Source organism: Xyrauchen texanus, chromosome 4, assembly GCF_025860055.1.
Source record: "Xyrauchen texanus isolate HMW12.3.18 chromosome 4, RBS_HiC_50CHRs, whole genome shotgun sequence".
In the NCBI taxonomy this organism is placed as follows: domain Eukaryota; kingdom Metazoa; phylum Chordata; class Actinopteri; order Cypriniformes; family Catostomidae; genus Xyrauchen; species Xyrauchen texanus.
In genome coordinates this window covers 20,768,584-20,786,170 of record NC_068279.1, presented here as the reverse complement: position 1 = coordinate 20,786,170, position 17,587 = coordinate 20,768,584, and the positions used below count along the sequence as shown (strand labels likewise).

Here is a 17,587-nt window from a genome sequence, read left to right as displayed (position 1 = left end):
CCCCTCTATAGGCTGGATCCACCACCGCACCAACTTTTCCACATAGGCCCTAAGTCAGGCCTCTGATGGTTTTGCCACTTAAACTTGCCTCCCCTCTGGGGTAGGCGTGGCCTCCGCAGGGTCTTCTCCGCCCTGAATAAGGGCTAAGACCCCCTTCCCTCAATGCGTGTAAGGGCCCCGGCCTAAGTTGCTCTATGCGAGAAACATAGAGAGAAAAGCGGCCCGGCCAGGCTTGGCCCGTTCCCAGGTTGGCAGCCAGCACCTTGTTCCCCCTTCCGGGGTAACGATAAGGAATCCTGATGGCGCTGTTATAAGTGGACCCCTAGTGTCGCTTCTCTGACACAACGTGGAGAGAGCGACAGAAGGGGAACGTCTAGGTTACGTATGTAACCTCCGTTCCCCGATGGAGGGAACGAGACGTTGTGTCTCCCCTGCCACGTCGCTGAGCCGAGTCACTGTTGTGGCCGGACCATTTCCGGCTCCTCAGAAAAATCCTGAATGAACTCCCGTATTTGCGCCGCTTAAATACCCGTATGTCCGGGGGCGGGACATGCAAATACTGGTTGCCATCTCTCATTGGCCTTTTTTCATAGTCCAGAGGTGAATATCGGTGCTCAAGAGAGACCCCTAGTGTCGCTTATCTGACACAACGTCTCGTTCCCTCCATCGGGGAACGGAGGTTACATACGTAACCTAGACTTTTGTCATTATTGAGAAAAAAAAAACCCTACAGGTTGTTGTAAGACCTCGATACAAGATACTGATCATCCTGTTTGGGTTTATTTTATTATGACCAGCTGACCATGCTCCCTTATATCATTTAGTTATTTTACACTTTATAAGTAAAATGTTTGTTTTTGGCTAATGTGGCCTGCAGGAAACATCATGAGGACAAACATACTATACTAAATAGATAAATAGATGTTCATTTGTCATGCCTTGAATGTTTGTAGGACTTTTTTAAGTTGTGGGCTACTTGTGATGTTTGTTTCATGAGCATTTGTCAGCTGTTCTAACAACAGCTACAGTTAAAATACAAACAGGACACAGGTCCTAGTGTTTACACTTTGTGTTTACTGTGTTGTTTACTGGTGCTTGCCTCAATCCAGCATGACCTCTGTTGTGGCCAGGCCCCTGGTCTGTAGTAGTAATCAATCACTGTAAAATATTTAATTGCATTTTATCCAGCTTGTGGGTTTTTTGAGTCACAGAAACTCAAAATTTAAATTTCTTTGCATCTATATAAAAACACAGGTTAGACCAACAATAGTACCCCAATAGTTCTCAGTTGTCTGAACAAACAATTTCATGTTGAACAGTGTTGGTGATGTGAGTTCCAGCATGCATTGCAACATGAATAAATTATGTGGTTAGTGTTTTAGGCTTGTTTCTTGCCATTTGCTGATTTTATTTATGTTTTTTGTTGTCGTTGTTTTTGTTTTTTGGCACTGTTAGTTAATAGTTGTGTGGTTATATTAGGAGCTCATCTTTTAACTTTAAGAGGTTTGTTGACTGTCACCATTATTTAGGTTTGTGTGTTAAGGATTGAGGTCTATTGTGTGTATACATAAAACTATTGTTCATACCACCTTGCCTCACAAGACATACCTCTCTTTTCAGAAACAATGATTGCTGGTAACTTCATGTAAAAGTACTTTAAATGGTGATAAAATGAAAGTTCTCACATTGTGAATTGTCAGTTCACTGAATTAGAAATTAGTAGTTCTCTCAACAATAATTTTTGCATTTAGTGAACAAACAAATTCACATTGACTAAACAAAGCAATGTTACTTAGCACAATTATTGAAACGTTGTTGAGAGAACCCAAAAATCATACTGCATCATGTTGAATTTAATTTGTAAGTTTGCTCATCGATTCTTTTTTACAGTGCTGTGGTCAGTCATAGTGCAGGGATAGTGGAGATTGACACATTCTGCATACATGCTGCTTGTGTTTTTGAAAAATGTATTGGAAAAAATCATGGTCTTAAAGGATTGTTCCGTGTTTAACATAAATTAAGTTCAATTGGCTGCATTTGTGAAATAATGTTGATTATCACAATAATTTGTCCATCCTTTGTGGTTACAAATGAGGTTACAGTGAGTCACTTACAATGAAAGTGAATGAGGCCAATTTTTGGAGGGTTTAAACTAGGGCTGAAATGATTAGTCGACGTTGTTCGACAAACTCCGAAACTGGCATTTGTCTGTGCGATCAACGCCTCTTCTGTGAGTTGCACAAATGTCCCGATCTAAGGGGGGGGAGATTGAAACTGCTCCCGGCTGAGACACACTCTGTTGTGGGGATGCTCATGCCTTGAGCGCGCACACTTAATGCAGCTAGATTATAATGCGATGGCTCGTGACTTATTGAATCATAATATATGTCACTGTGCATTTGTTATTGTGAAGAAAATTGGCAATAAGCAGCTTTATTAATAAGAGGTTTTTTTTGTGAGTTAAAGATGGATTGAAGTGAACAAACAGGTGAGAGAGGGTAGTCTTCGCCTTATTATACACAGCAACAAAATACGTTTATGATTTGTTTTGTCTTGTTTTCCAATAAAAATATCTAAAACTAATTTAAACAATGTACATTTACTTTAGGAACTATACTGAAGAAGAAAAAATTGTTATCTGAGAACGTTGAATATAATATTAAAAATAAAAATATTTAAAAATCCTTAAAAAAAAGATGGATTCACCTGAGAAGCAGCATATAATATATTTAGACATGCTTTTAGAGAATAGATCTTGAATATAAGTATATTTTGTCTTTTACTGCACTCGCAGAAGTATAACCAATTGCAAAAATACACTTATATACAAAATACATTATATTTATATTAAAGCAAGTCTAAATATCTTATATGTTGCTTCTCAAGTAAATGTATATTTTTTTTACAATTTTGAATGGAAAACAAGACAAAAACAGTTGATAACATCAGTTTTTTTTGCAGTGAATTTTTTTCTTATAATTCAGTGAATGTCATTTAGAGGTATTTTGAAAAGATGATTTGGTCCTTTTTATTGTTAATAACTGGTTAAGAGCTAATGATTAATCTTTGCAATAAACGCTGAATAGTCGAATAATCGTTCTAATAATCGTTAGATTAATCGATTATCAAAACAATAGTTAGTTGCAGCCCTAGTTTAATCACAGAAATGTGAAACTTGACATTTTTTAAAAGCACTTACATTCATTCGTCTGTTAATACTCATGTATTATTTTAGCTGTGAAGTTGTTTAAATTGATATTTTTACAGTCATTGTAGGGTTTTAGGGGTTGTTGACATTACACCATCATGGCAATGTTGGCAATAACTTTAGACAGATTAGAAAGAAGGTTAGAAAGTGATTTTATGAATCTAAAAATATGTCAACACAGATATTGTTTGTCTTGTGGTTATACTTTTGAAAAAGTGAGAATTTTAATGTTCAGAAATTGGCCCAAATTCACTTCCATTGTAAATGCCTCTCTGTAACACAGATTTTTACTTTTTATTTTTTTAAGAAAAGAAGGGACAAGTTTATTTTTGTGGTAATCAACATTATGCTACAAATGTTGTTGATTGAGCTTACCTTGTATTGAACCAAGAATATTCCTTTAATCAGTATTTTTGTTTTGTTTTCCAGTAAAAAAAAAAACAACAACTTATCTTTAAAAAAATAATAATTTTCTATAAGCAAAATTACATATTAAAGATATTAAGACTTGTTTTCAGAGACCTTTTATTAAGAAGTAAATTAATGTTTTGAGATATATGCTTAAATCAATAATAAAAAAACTAATTACCTTATTTTATAAGATGTTATTTAGCTGGAAAATAAATCAAAATACTGTTTTAAGAAAATGTTTTTACATTGTGGGTGTAAGCATACTTTTTTATCGTTGTGTGTGCATGAAGACTTATTGTGTAGCTCTTCGTATGTCATTTGAGATATTAACTTGTGTCCTTTATGTATGTATGTGTGTATGGATGAATGTGTGCTCAGGAATACCTCAAACTCTCTGATGTATATAAGATGTATGGGAATGGATGTTTCCCAGCCCAAACTGCCTCCCCTAACACTTTCTGTCTCCCGCTGGCTGTAATATCAGACACACCTCGTGAGGTATGACTCCTCCAGTCACTCTTTAATCCATGACAGAATGCTTTTCCTTGATTTTCCATCTCTTGTATCCTTTTCCAGTGCCACTTAGTTACTTTCAGAATTACCCACTGGATCTTTTCTCTTAACTGATATACTTCTCACCTTTCTTTCCAGTTGCCTTTGTTATTGTTGTAGCTTCTGCTTTTGCTATTCCAGCTGTCTGACTTTTTATGCTTTTGTATACCTAAAATGCCATCAATTAATTTTGTGTGTGCGTGTGCAATGTTCTGATCGTATTAAAGGAGTATGTGACAGTCAATCAATTAAACCAGTTGTTCGGGATGCCAAGGGTTGACCCCTCCCCTTCATCTTCTGTCCAATCACTCCAAGCTATTGTCACTGACCCTTTCCACTTCAGCCACACATCCCAGTGTGGCTCCTCCCAGTCACTTCCTGTTGAGGTGTGTGCACCATCCACTATTTCCTGTTGTCTGTATAATAATTTTTTTTCACTGTAGCAGTTGTCATTTTTCACTTGTTCAGTTAGAGCGGTGTGTGAACAGAACAGAATAAAGTGGGGTCGACTGTTTGGTTTTAAACCTAATTAATATCTCTTTTAAAGACATACTTTAATTTTCTGATCCTAAATACCACTGGATTGCAGACTTGCTGTGTTCAGTTCAGTTCTTTGAATGCATGCGTCACCTCTTTCCAATTACTTTTTCCTTGTTCCTTCATCCTCCCTGTATCAATTCTTTCCCCCCTTTTCTCCATCCATACTCCCTTTCCCTGGATACACTTCAGACACAGCATGCATGGAGTAGGCCTTCAATCCCCAGGCTAGATTCAGAGCGCTGGTACCAGGAAATCATGGCAGCAGGGGAGCCCAGTCATGGCTGCCCTCCCCCTCTGCCAGCCAAATGTCTTTCCTCACGTAAACCTATGCAGGTAAACTCTTCTCATTTGCCTGTCTTCTCTTCTGCTTTGCCTACCTTGTCTGTCCCTAAGTTCCCTATCTTTGTACCAGTACTTTGAAATGCATTGATAAATCTATAAGAGATCACCTGGAAAGCATCACATTCAATTATTGTGAACAAATATCTGATAAATATCTTTAAAGGAGCATTTTAGAGACATACTGCAGATGAGCAAACACTTTAGATTAAATAACACTCATCAAATAGATGTATCTGTGCTATGGCGAATGTCCTTTTGTTACAAAACTGCCCAGAAATAATTACACGTTGTTTTTTTTTATTTTATATTACACGAAAGACAGTACATAAGGCAATGTGTAAGAAGTTACCTCTTCATTGCCAGGTGTTTTGACTATGGTGTTGTGTTCTTCGTTTGACCTTACTGTATGTTAGTGTGTTCTTAGACATTATTTGCAGTAGTGCCATATATCATTTTTGATGTGAATGAGGCTTTGAGGGATAGAATTACAGTCTCTTCAGTGGCATGTGCTGTATAAAGCTCCTAGATCATGTTTTCTGGAGTTTTTTTCTCAACTGAACTTTCTTGGAAAGATGCTTTTTTCAGTGTTTCATCAGCGGAATGATCCAAAACACTTTACAGTTAATCCCATTGAAGTGATTGTAAGTCAATCCCTCTTAGCCTTGTTGTCATTATAGTCAAAACTTTAAGATAGCGCTTCTGTAAATAATACTGCAAGCCTTTATACTCGCCACAGGAATTTTCCTTGTTTATTCTGGTGAGTGTTTATATCCCACCACAAGCATGCATAAATGCATCATTGCAACAGCTGGCTGATCACATCACAGACAACCAGCAACAACACTCTTATTATTATTCTGGGAGATTTTATAAAGCTAACCTCACCTGTGGACTGCCAAAATACAAACAACACATCACATGCCCCACCAGAGATATAAATATATTGGACCACTGCTACACCACTGTAAAGGATGCATATTGCTCCGTCCTACGTGCAGCTTTAAGCATCACCAACTACAAGAAATCTCCCCCTCGTTCTGTAGAGAGTCTACTAATGGCTGATGAACTGAATGTGTTTTACTGCAGGTTTGAAAAGCCCAGTCTCTCACCCCTCCCCGCTCTGATCTTCACTTCACACACACACAAACACCTCCTGGAGCAGTGATCTATTGAAGCAGTGTGATTTTCCTCATGAACAATAACACTGCCTCAGGACTCCCTCATAGTGCAATAATGTAAATACATATCTCGTGTACTTTCATATATACTGCAATTCATATATTTGATTCAATAACTGTACATACCCTTACCTTGCACATACATTACCACTTGCACATGTACATACGGCATTATGTTACCGGTATATGTCCTGTTATATGTATATCTATTTATATTCTTACCTCGTTTTATATTCTATTAATGTTCTGTGTGCACTTTGTTCTCCTATCACCAAAACAAATTCCTTGTGTACGTGAGAACGCTTGGCAATAAAGCTCATTCTGATTCTGAATAAGATCTTTTTTAGATCTTTTGTTTTGTTTTCAGATCTCCAAGTTTATGCAAGATGGAGAGTTGGGACAGACTAATGGCACCTTCACTCCCCCGCCACCCAGCATGATCACATCAGGGAGAAACACACCCACTAAAGTGAGATGATTTTCATGTAACCTCTGAAGGTCATACATTTTTTTTTTTTAGATCAGAGTGTTGCTAGAAATGCCACAATATACAGATTACAATATGAAGACAGTTTGTTTGTGTGTTCTTTAATACAAGTGTTTAGCCTGCACTGTTAAATGGATAGTTCACCCAGAAATGAATATTCGGTCTAATTTACTCATCCTCGTATCGTTCAAAACCCTTATGACTTACTTTTTACCATGGAACTGAAAAAATGATCTCAGTCAACGTTCACTTTCATTGTATGGAAAAAAGATGCAATGGTGATGCACTAATATACTGTATATCTAATATTCTGTGAATGAAAGAAAGAAGGTTAGATGAGTTTTGAATAACATAAGGGGTAGTAAATCATGACAGACTTTACATTTATGGGTGAATTAAAGCTTTAACCAATTTATCGTCTCAATTTATCTCTTTATAATTATCTAAAGAGTCTTCCAGATCTATCTCCTGCTTATTTGGACTTAGACTCCAGGAGACAGTTGGATCTGCAGGGCAGAGGTAGGCTACCATTCACTAAAATGAGTTTGGAAACATTTGAATACTGGTGAATTATTGATTGTTGTTCTGATAATGAAACTGATGGTGGGTTAGGTTGATGTAATCCTAAAGGTAATTGTAGAAAAACTGTACAATTCAGTTTTTATTTTTTTTATTTGTGTGTTTGTCTCCAGGGATCTATGCATGTGATGATTCCAGAATCCACCCTACAGATTCTAAACAGAGGCCTGAGATAGAGTCTCAAAGACATTGGGGGGCACCACAGGGCTCTCACTCCCAGCTCAACATTTCTTTTCCATCTTCAGGAGCTCCCATGATACACTATTCTATTCTGCACCACCAGGCACCCCCAACTGGAGAATCAACTTATGACACTCTGAGTCTGGAGAGCTCTGACAGCGTGGAGACCAGCGTATCTACTGGCAACAACTCCGCCTGCTCACCTGATAGGTGAGATGCAGTTGTCGGGGAACCCTTCGTTCTGCCTCCATTCCCCTGACAATGGGTCACGCTGACCAAGTTCCCCATAAATGTTTTTTTCATCCTCTTCCCAGAATAGTTCCTGGGTTGTTTCCATGACAACACATACGTCCATACAAAGAGACATGCTATTCTTCTCATCTTCAAAGTTTGCACTAGTCCTGAGGCAGAACAAGCACAGAATGTAATTTTACAGCTTATGCTCCTTGGAGCCATGGAGACCTCAGGTGTTTCGTCATGTGTCATGAAAAGATATTCTCTGTTATTTGCCTACCTTTCAATATCGATAGTCTGAGCAAGTAGCTTTCACCACTCATTCTCGCATGTAACTTAAATGTTTCAGCAGTTTTTAACTCCTACAACAAAGTTCACACCCTACTCAGCCTTTATTTTTGGAAATTGTAAAAGAGCTCCATCAAAAAAAACTTGCTGGTCCTTGCTAAATGTAAAACCAGAAAAACATCACATAATAATCGACACAAAAGATGCCTCTATAAATGAAGCAAGCTATGATCTGTCCAAAATTTGAGCACTCGGTCCAAATGTCTTCCTCTGCTGCAAGAATCTTCCACAGCTACAGTAACGCATTGTGTGTTTCACTCTCAGTGGCAATGGGCTGGCAGGACTGAGGCTGGAGGAGATGGAGAAGATGTTGAAGGAGGCCCAGCAGGAGAAAGCCAGACTGGTGGAGAGTCGAGTGAGTACCATTAAACTTTAATTGTCTGTGAAATATAATCCATACCTCTCCCTGTCTCTCATATAAATGAGATCTTTTTCATTAATTTAAAAAGGAAGCCCTTTTGGTCCCTTTGGCATAACTGCATTAAAGATTGTTGCTTACCTACAAAGAGTGATGGACATGAAAGGCTGGATCTTAACAAGCTCTCCGACAGTAATACTCACTCCGATAATCTCTAAGCAAATAATTTTTTCATGCATCCCCAGTCACCACGCTTTGTGTATATTATGTATTGGTGTGTGTTTTTCCCCCCCTACAATTGCCTATTAAATCTTCTCAGTGTAGATTTGAACCACCTCGGTGTCTTAATTTGTCTGTTTCTTTATCAGGAGAGGGAAGTTCAGGCACGAAAGCAACTGCTGGATGTTGAGAGAAGGAGGCGGGAGGAGGTGGAAAGGAGGTTGCAGGATGAGACTGCACACAGACAGAGACTTGTGGAGGAAGAGGTCAAAATGAGGGAGAAACAGTGTTCTCAGGTAGAGTGAAGATGTTTAACATGTATAGATTTGGAAAATGAAAAAATTTTGGATCAGTTGTCGAAAAAAAAAAGGCGAACGCTAGTTAATTTGAATGACATTCTCAAATTTCCCTCTCAGGTAAAAAGGCAACAATTTATAATATGTTTCATCGAGAGTCAAATGATATTGTAGTGGCTTATTTTTTGGTCCAATAATTAGTACCTCTGTTTTGTCAGAATTGAGTAGAAGGAAATTTCTGGCCATCCAATCTTTTATTTCATTGATACACTCTGCTAATTTCGAGAATTGTGAAATCTCATCAGGTTTTGAAGAAATATAAAGTTGTGTATCGTCTACATAGCAAGTCAAGTCAAGTCAAGTGGTTTTTATTGTCGTTTCAACCATATACAGTTAGTACAGTACACAGCAAAACGAGACAACATTCCTCCAGGACCATGGTGCTACATAAAAACAACAAAGGACCAACACAGGACCACATGAGACTACACAACAAATTAAAATACCTATATAAAATACCTATATATATATACCTATATAAAGTGCACGTGCAAACATGTGCAAAAAGTACGGGACAGTACAACAAATTTCTGACAATGAACAGGACAATAGACACAGTGCAGCGCCGACCAGTACACAGTAGTGCAAAAAGATGACAGTTTCTAAAAACATAAACATAACATACTATAAAATAGTGTTCTAAGCACATAGCAGTTATTTAGGTAGCAGACAGTTATAAAGTGACAGTAATTAAAGTGCAGCTCAGGAAACGTGTGTGTGTGTGTGTCAAACCAGTCTCTGAGTATTGAGGAGTCTGATGGCTTGGGGGAAGAGGCTGTTACACAGTCTGGCCGTGAGGGCCCGAATGCTTCGTTACCTCTTGCCAGACGGCAGGAGGATAAAGAGTTTGTGTGAGGGGTGTGTGGGGTCGTCCACAATGCTGGTTGCTTTGCGGATACAGTGTTTTTTGTAAATGTCTTTGATGGAGGGAAGAGAGACCCCAATGATCTTCTCAGCTGTCTTCACTATCCTCGGCAGGGCTTTGCGGTCCGAAACGGTGCAAGTCCCAAACCAGGCAGTGATGCAGCTGCTCAGGATGCTCTCAATAGTCCCTCTATAGAATGTAGTGAGGATGGGGGGTGGGAGATGTGCTTTCCTCAGCCTTCGAAGAAAGTAGAGACGCTGCTAGGCTTTCTTGGTGATAGAGCTGGTGTTGAGGGACCAGGTGAGGTTCTCCACCAGGTGAACACCAAGGAATTTGGTGCTCTTGACGATCTCCACAGAGGAGACGTCGATGTTCAGCGGAGTGTGTTCACCTTGTGCTCTCCTAAAGTCAACAACCATCTCTTTTGTTTTGTCGACATTCAGGGACAGGTTGTTGGCTCTACACCAGTCCGTCAGCCGCTGCACCTCCTCTCTGTATGCTGACTCGTCGTTCTTGCTGATGAGACCCACCACGGTCGTGTCATCGGCGAACTTGATGATGTGGTTCGAGCTGTGCATTGCTGCACATTCGTGAGTCAGCAGAGTGAACAGCAGTGGACTGAGCACACAGCCCTGGGGGGCCCCAGTGCTCAGTGTGGTGGTGGTGGAGATGCTGTTCCCGATCCGGACTGACTGAGGTCTCCCAGTCAGGAAGTCCAGGATCCAGTTGCAGAGGGAGGTGTCCGGGCCCAGTAGGTTCAGCTTTCCAATCAGGTGCTGGGGAATGATTGTGTTGAATGCTAAGCTGAAATCTATGAACAGCATTCGAACGTATGAGTCCTTATTGTCTAGGTGGGTGAGGGCCAGATGGAGGGTTGTGGTGATGGCATCGTCCGTTGAACGGTTTGGACGATACGCAAACTGCAGTGGGTCTAGTGAGGGGGCAGCTGGGTCTTAATGTGCCTCATGATGAGCCTTTCGAAGCACTTCATGATGATGGGTGTAAGTGCGACGGGACGGTAGTCGTTGAGGCAGGACACTGAAGACTTCTTTGGCATGGGGATGATGGTGGTGGCCTTGAAGCACGTTGGAACGATGGCGCTGCTCAGAGAGATGTTGAAGATGTCGGTAAGCAGTAGCTTATTCCACAATTCCTGATAATATCTCCCAGGGGAAGCGTATAGGCCTACATGGAGAAAACCTATTTATTTAGCTGTGGATTAAGTAGCAGCTCTGCAGATTCAGTAGAGGCAGAGAAAATGTCCAGAGAAAACACTGGTGTCAGTGGAGTAGCGACTGCACTCACCAGACAGTTTAAATGTCTGTGAACAACTCTTAGCACAGCAGTCTACTTAACCAGTGAAGCTCTGAGCCTGAGGTCAGCGAGTGTTTTGAGTTGCTCTTTAAAAGTCTTTATGAGGTCATTGGCTCAGCTTTACTGGGCCAGACAGGAGGCATGAATGCACAGAGAGCAGCTCTGCACAGCAGGTGGATGAGTGGAGATTTGCAGACAGATGGTGAAAGGGAGACAGCAGAAAGAAGATAAGTTTGGAGGAAAAAGCAGGGGGAATGAGGCAGAGGCAAGGAAGGGCAGGGCAGTAGGACACCAATGTTTTAATGTTGAAGTGCATCATTTCTGCCACTAGCATCACCAAATGGAATTGAAAAAATAATTGTTTTCAGACAGCTTTCCCATATACTCTCTATCCTGCCATTGGCTGAACAGATAGACCTGCCCCAAACTAGTACCATTAGGTGAGCCAATATCACTGTGCCGGGCTGGTTGGGACAATCAAATAGAATAATGTTTGATAGCATCAAAGAGCCACAGCGTTTACACTTTTCTTGGAAATCGGCATATGAACAACTTATAAATTACTGCATATTAAGCTGAGATTGAAGAAAGTATTTTAACTTTAAGAACATCACATCAGTTTTAAACACAGATAGCTGTGATTTTCACTATAACAATAAATATGAATTGTGTATAAAAGCAAAGAGGAGATAATACAAACTTCACATAACTTTCAAAATAATTTTGATCAAATCAAAATTTGATATGTAAACACATTATCATGTTATGCATATAAGAATATGTAAATTTTGTGACTGTTATTTTAATATTAGAGGTAACACTTTTTATATGATGGACAATAAATAAATCTGAGCTTTGTCCTCCTCAGGCTCGGCCAATGACGCGCTACCTGCCTATTCGGAAAGAGGAGTTTGACCTGCGTTCTCACGTGGAATCGTCAGGCCACTGTGTGGACACATGTCCGTATGTCATTGTTACAGAGAAAATGTGCAAGGGCCATCTTGTGAAGATGGGTGGCAAGATCAAATCCTGGAAAAAACGCTGGTTTGTCTTCGATCGTCTTAAAAGGACCTTCTCTTATTACATAGGTAAGAGAATCATTGTATTTATGTCTGATTACAATGGCTACAAATGCTCCCCCTTCACATTTCAGGGTTTGGAATAAGGGAAGTAAAATATAGCAAGGTAAACTTCTATAGTAGTGAAGGGGACACCACAGCAAATATTATTTTTATGTTCTAATTGCTCCAACAGCAGAAGAAAAAAATACACCATTATATTTCCATGACTTTAGTGGGGGGCAAAGAAAAAGCCAAATTTACAGTCACTTCCACAGCAGCTGTAAACAAAACCCTATCACAGCAGTGTTGACTATTTTCTTTTAATTAATACCACAATATAACACAAAGAATATTGTTATAAATTTACAATAAATAAAATATAAATTTAAGTTTGCGAGATTTATGCTGCTAGTTAAGGTAGATAAATGCCTCATCATGGTCTCTGTAAAGGGTCCATAGAGCGATTTTCTGTAATTTTTTCAGTACAGCTTTGGAATTTTGGAAAAAGTTTAGATAGACATTAAACTACCAATTTAATTAGTAACTGATGCAGAAGTGTGTTGGATGTGAATTTGAGGGCGGGCAAATGTGTTTTGTCTTTGATATGGCTTGCTTTACAGTAAATTGTAATATCTGAGGAGAAAAAAGCTAAACAAGAAAAAAAAAATTGAATTTTATGGCATTGACGAAGTGGCAAATTCTTGTGAAACATTTTATCTCAGTTCTCTCAATTTTCGATCATCCTGTCTTTCCTTTAGATGCACTCTCTTTCTCACACAGACACTTTGCTTGTGTGTGTGGCCTTTTCACCCCCTCACTCCCCATGTTAGTAGTGATGATGATGATAGTGATGATGATGATGATGAAATAAACTGCAATACTTTCTCTAGCCTGCTGTTTGTGAGGGATGGGGGTGTAGATTTACCCCTGGCTCAGTTCTGAGCAACATTACCACACTTAAAACACTTTAAAAACATGAAACACAAAAACAATTTATCCCATTACTAAGCAGATTTGCGTAACGAATAGAGGCAAGCTAGAAAGATAAAATATAAAATTAGGAAACTAATAAAGCTTAACATTTAACATACGTGTGAGTGGGCTCACTAGAGGCTGTCATACTTCAGTAGCTGTGCAGTTTATGAGATAAAATCAGTCCAAAGATATATGTTAATTGCAAAAAAAAAAAGTAAAAAGGAAAGTTTGTGAAGTAGCTGTGTGCAGTGGGTGGTATATAGCATTAAATTGAGACAACAATGCTTTTTTTGGTGAATTCACTCTTTGTGCACTTTTAGAATGAATGCCTACTTTACATGCTCTTTCATTCCCTGCAGCAAAGCTTTGACTGTTTTTAAAAAGCTTTGACAGACTTTGAGTGATTTATCATAGAAATGTACTATGTAACACAAATCCCAATAAACCCATCTTGTAATATCTGTAATAATACTGTTCAAACTGTAAATTTGAACAAGCAATTGTAATCTCTTCTTGATCCCTCTAAATAAATAATAAAGCTGATCTGTACAATAATCTTCTAAAAAGTAGGCAGGCTCTTCTATTCATAGCATTTACATTTTTCTTTATTGTAATTCCTCATGGTATTTACTTCTCAGATAAGCATGAGACCAAACTGAAGGGTGTCATTTACTTCCAAGCCATCGAGGAGGTCTATTATGATCACCTGCGCAGCGCAACTAAGGTAAGCATAGTAATATGTGAACTGTATGCCTTACTGTTTCAACACCTCCTGTTTACTGTCAACATAAATAAATCAACATTCTACATAAAGCAAGAGAATACAACTCGCTCTACAGCAGCAAAGTTTGAAAGTTTTATCAGATAGGCGTCTTTTCATAAAGAGAATTTCTTACAGCAGACGGCAGAAGAGATCAAAGTCAGCTTCATGTTCATGTACATTTCGTCATGCTTTCTTTTTTCACTTGTGTGCGACATTGCCTTTTTTCTGCTCTACTGTTATTCTCCATCTTCTACACACTTGTACACACTCAATATCTTTTTCTGTCCCTGCAGAGTCCAAATCCTTCCCTGACCTTTTGTGTAAAGACTCACGATCGACTTTATTTCATGGTGGCACCATCTCCTGAAGCCATGCGAATTTGGATGGATGTCATAGTAACAGGTGCTGAGGGCTACACACAGTTTATGACCTGAGGGCGAGATAGCGGGACTATGCCTATAATTATCTGAGAGCAGCATGACTAATTTAACAGGACATGTAGCCTGTGTGAAATTGTGTCAAGTTTTGTCAAAACCTTAAGCCAGCACTGACTGATCTCTGTTTCATTGGGACAAGAAAGGAACTGGAAGTTGATGATGAATTATTATGCAACTGATGCTAAGATTTTATGTGGCTTAAAAGAGAATCTGAAAAACATATATTATACAATATAGAGAAATACTTTGTAGTTTTATTTGTATTACAATACAAAGACAGAGTTCAGAGCTTACAGTATTTGCATTTCATATTAATTATATGCTTACTTTTTTCTTTTTCTTATTACTTATACAGTATCTCTTTCATTTTACAATGCAAAGCCGTCAGGTGTAAATTACAACACCAAACACTTATATTTACTCTTAGGTATTTAGTTGCAGTGATATAATTACAAGGAAGAGATTAGATTAAATATGTATTAGACAGATTTCACAATCTCTGTTTTAGGTGAGAAGGCAGCATCCACATGTTTGATTACCATGAAAGATATTTTACTCCATTTTACATATTGTCTTTGTCTTTTTTGTTGGTCTGAATTTATATATTTTTTCTGCAGATTCTTAAATGAATGGCTCAGGTGCTAAGACAAGTAACAGCTAAAGCAAAACAAAAAATAACTCTATGCCTGCTACCTTAATTGTAACTTCGCAAATATTATTTGGTGGGGGACCATTAAAATAAATGTTTTATGTGTTTTAAAATGAATCTTATTACACTAGTTCTAACAGAGTTTGTCTTGCCAAAGCTTTGTGATGACACTGTATGTATATATGTAATCTGATTTGCACATCTTTTATTTCAGGGGTTTTAAAAATGTATGGATGTGCCACTTTGAGATTATATTCACATATTTCTTTGTTCATTGTGCTATTCATAATATTGATATCCTCTTGGGTATTCTCAAAGTTAATTATATGAACAGTGTAAACTTTTGATAAATCAGTGTTACATCACTAACCATGTCTGTCTAAATAGTTGTTTTTTTCTCAGTTTGACAGAAACAATTAGTATATACTATGAGGCAAATAAAAAGTATTAAGAAACACTTTTGTTTATTTTAGTAAACCTATTCTAAAAATAACAAGATCCTCTCACAGTATTCTACACTTCATTTGTTGAAATTATGCAAGAAAACAACTGTCAACCACCCAGGTCAGATAGACAAATTTAAGCTACAAGGGGTTGGTTCTGTTAATATGCCATTTTGTTCAAATGTCTCTTCCCTGAAACCACAGAGCACATCGTTTTCTTAAGCCAGACAACAGTTACATCTGTCTACCTGTTAAATTCCCCAAGAAACCCTTTTTTACTGTATAAAAAAGGCTATAATTGAGAAATTTTATATTGTTTCTTTATGGTAATGGTTTTTACGTTAAAACCCCTCATAGCATTTCGCTGTTTACTGATTGAGGGATTAAGGCTGTATGGATACAATTCTGTTGCAGGGCTCTTGTTCATTAGGAGTATGCCCAGTAGAGGGCATCAGCCTTCGTGTCTTTCTGCTTCAGCTCTGTTTTCATGCTCCAGATGTGAGGGCTGGATCTATGTTCCGCTGAGGCCCCGGGCCCTGAGCTTGTTTTCTTCTCTGCCTCTCACCCAGTCATTACCATAACAGTTAAATATACAACTACAAATGTCATCAGCGCTGTAATAATGCCATCTGTCTACACTAGCAGCACCACCCATTAATTTATCACATCATGCAAATTCATCTCCCTTCAAAATTGTTAAACAACATAAAAGCACAATGAATTAACCCCCAGAATATAATAAATACAAAGACTGGAATTATATTTTTTTAGTAGGTCTACTTACAACAAAATGAATAAAGGTTTAAAACTTTAAGAAATGTAATTAGGAGCAAAAGCATAACATGTAAACAACTAACAAAGACACTCATTAAACCTATAAGACCTATTTAACCTATGAGATTCAAAGAAGAGTTTCAAAGACAGTGTATCCAGCAACTGAATTCTCACATATCAAAGTAAACGGGGAAGGTTCACACCTCACAAATCTCTGGGGACTAAACTGACATGATCAACTGTTGAGCCAGTGGTGAAGATCAGTGCAGACAATTGAGGGCCCACATGGGAATCAAGAGCCCTGCACTTTGAAGTTGTGATCAACCCACTTAATCCATCTATGTGAACCAGCGAGCATCTGCACACAAGCGTAGATATTTCTATTTACACAGAGTGTACCTCACAACGCCAATCCTTTTGTTCTGGGTAGATTAATTCTGAAATGTTATCCGGTACGGATTAAAAATACACAATTTAAATTGTAAAAAGTAAATTATCAGGAATTGTAATCAGTAATTTTTTAGATGACACTTTTAGGTAATCTAATCTGATTACTTTTGGATTAGAACTACTCAGTGCATATTTTAGCGAAACTCTAATCATTCATTTTAAATGTATTAAGTACCAACTAACTCCTTTCATTAAATATTTGCAAACATCAAATCAAACAGGAACTTGCTGTTAGTCTATTGCCGAGTAAAACAAAGGTGCTTAAAAGAGGTAATAAAAAAGTAAAAAAATAAATGTAACCCAAGATAGAAGACAGTGTTTATATTTGTACAGTGGCATATAAAGACTTAAAGCTCCAGGGCAAAAACATATTTTTAGTGCCCCCCATCCAATCTTACTTAATGTTACCTGACGTTGACACATTGATTAATGCAGGGTGCGCATAAGACCACACGACATCAAGCACTTTTATAAACAATTTTCAGAAGAACACACTGCTAGCCCTTAACGCTACTTTAGTTACTAATAAAGTACTAATAGTTACAAAAAATATCCTATAACAGTGTAACCATCTTTTCCACTGTGAGACCTAAACAAAGTACACAATAAAATGTATATAGTCAGGGATTGCTCACAGAAAACTATACCATAATTTACTCACCTTCATTCCAAACTCCAACTCTGATATACTGATATATATACCATGTTTTCGAAATTCATACAATACTTTTGTGTGAGGAGCAGACCGAAATGGCAAACGTTGTCATCCACTGACTGTGTCCTAACTTGACAAAAGTTTTGAACCTACATGGGGTGCATGTTGCTCAGAAAATCTAATCCTTCATTCATCCACATTTAAATCTC

General features: G+C 38.2%; 1 protein-coding gene across 11 annotated transcripts in view; it reads left to right on the top strand.

Annotated features, from left to right (window-relative positions):
- Positions 1 to 15,506, top strand: part of phldb1a (pleckstrin homology-like domain, family B, member 1a) — a 65,198-nt gene extending 49,692 nt beyond the window's left edge. For 7 of the 11 annotated variants that reach the window (XM_052114225.1, XM_052114208.1, XM_052114228.1 and 4 more), the window contains 11 exons: positions 3,998 to 4,117; positions 4,399 to 4,557; positions 4,901 to 5,044; positions 6,599 to 6,700; positions 7,168 to 7,237; positions 7,411 to 7,687; positions 8,324 to 8,414; positions 8,786 to 8,932; positions 12,040 to 12,259; positions 13,846 to 13,931; positions 14,264 to 15,506. In XM_052114225.1, the coding sequence (XP_051970185.1) occupies positions 3,998 to 4,117; positions 4,399 to 4,557; positions 4,901 to 5,044; positions 6,599 to 6,700; positions 7,168 to 7,237; positions 7,411 to 7,687; positions 8,324 to 8,414; positions 8,786 to 8,932; positions 12,040 to 12,259; positions 13,846 to 13,931; positions 14,264 to 14,404 (1,557 nt within the window). In that variant the 3' untranslated portion in view covers positions 14,405 to 15,506. The remainder of the gene's footprint in view (positions 1 to 3,997; positions 4,118 to 4,398; positions 4,558 to 4,900; positions 5,045 to 6,598; positions 6,701 to 7,167; positions 7,238 to 7,410; positions 7,688 to 8,323; positions 8,415 to 8,785; positions 8,933 to 12,039; positions 12,260 to 13,845; positions 13,932 to 14,263) is intronic. The other 4 variants (XM_052114250.1, XM_052114271.1, XM_052114260.1 and 1 more) reach the window with 3 other exon arrangements.
- The last annotated feature ends 2,081 nt before the right edge of the window (positions 15,507 to 17,587 follow it).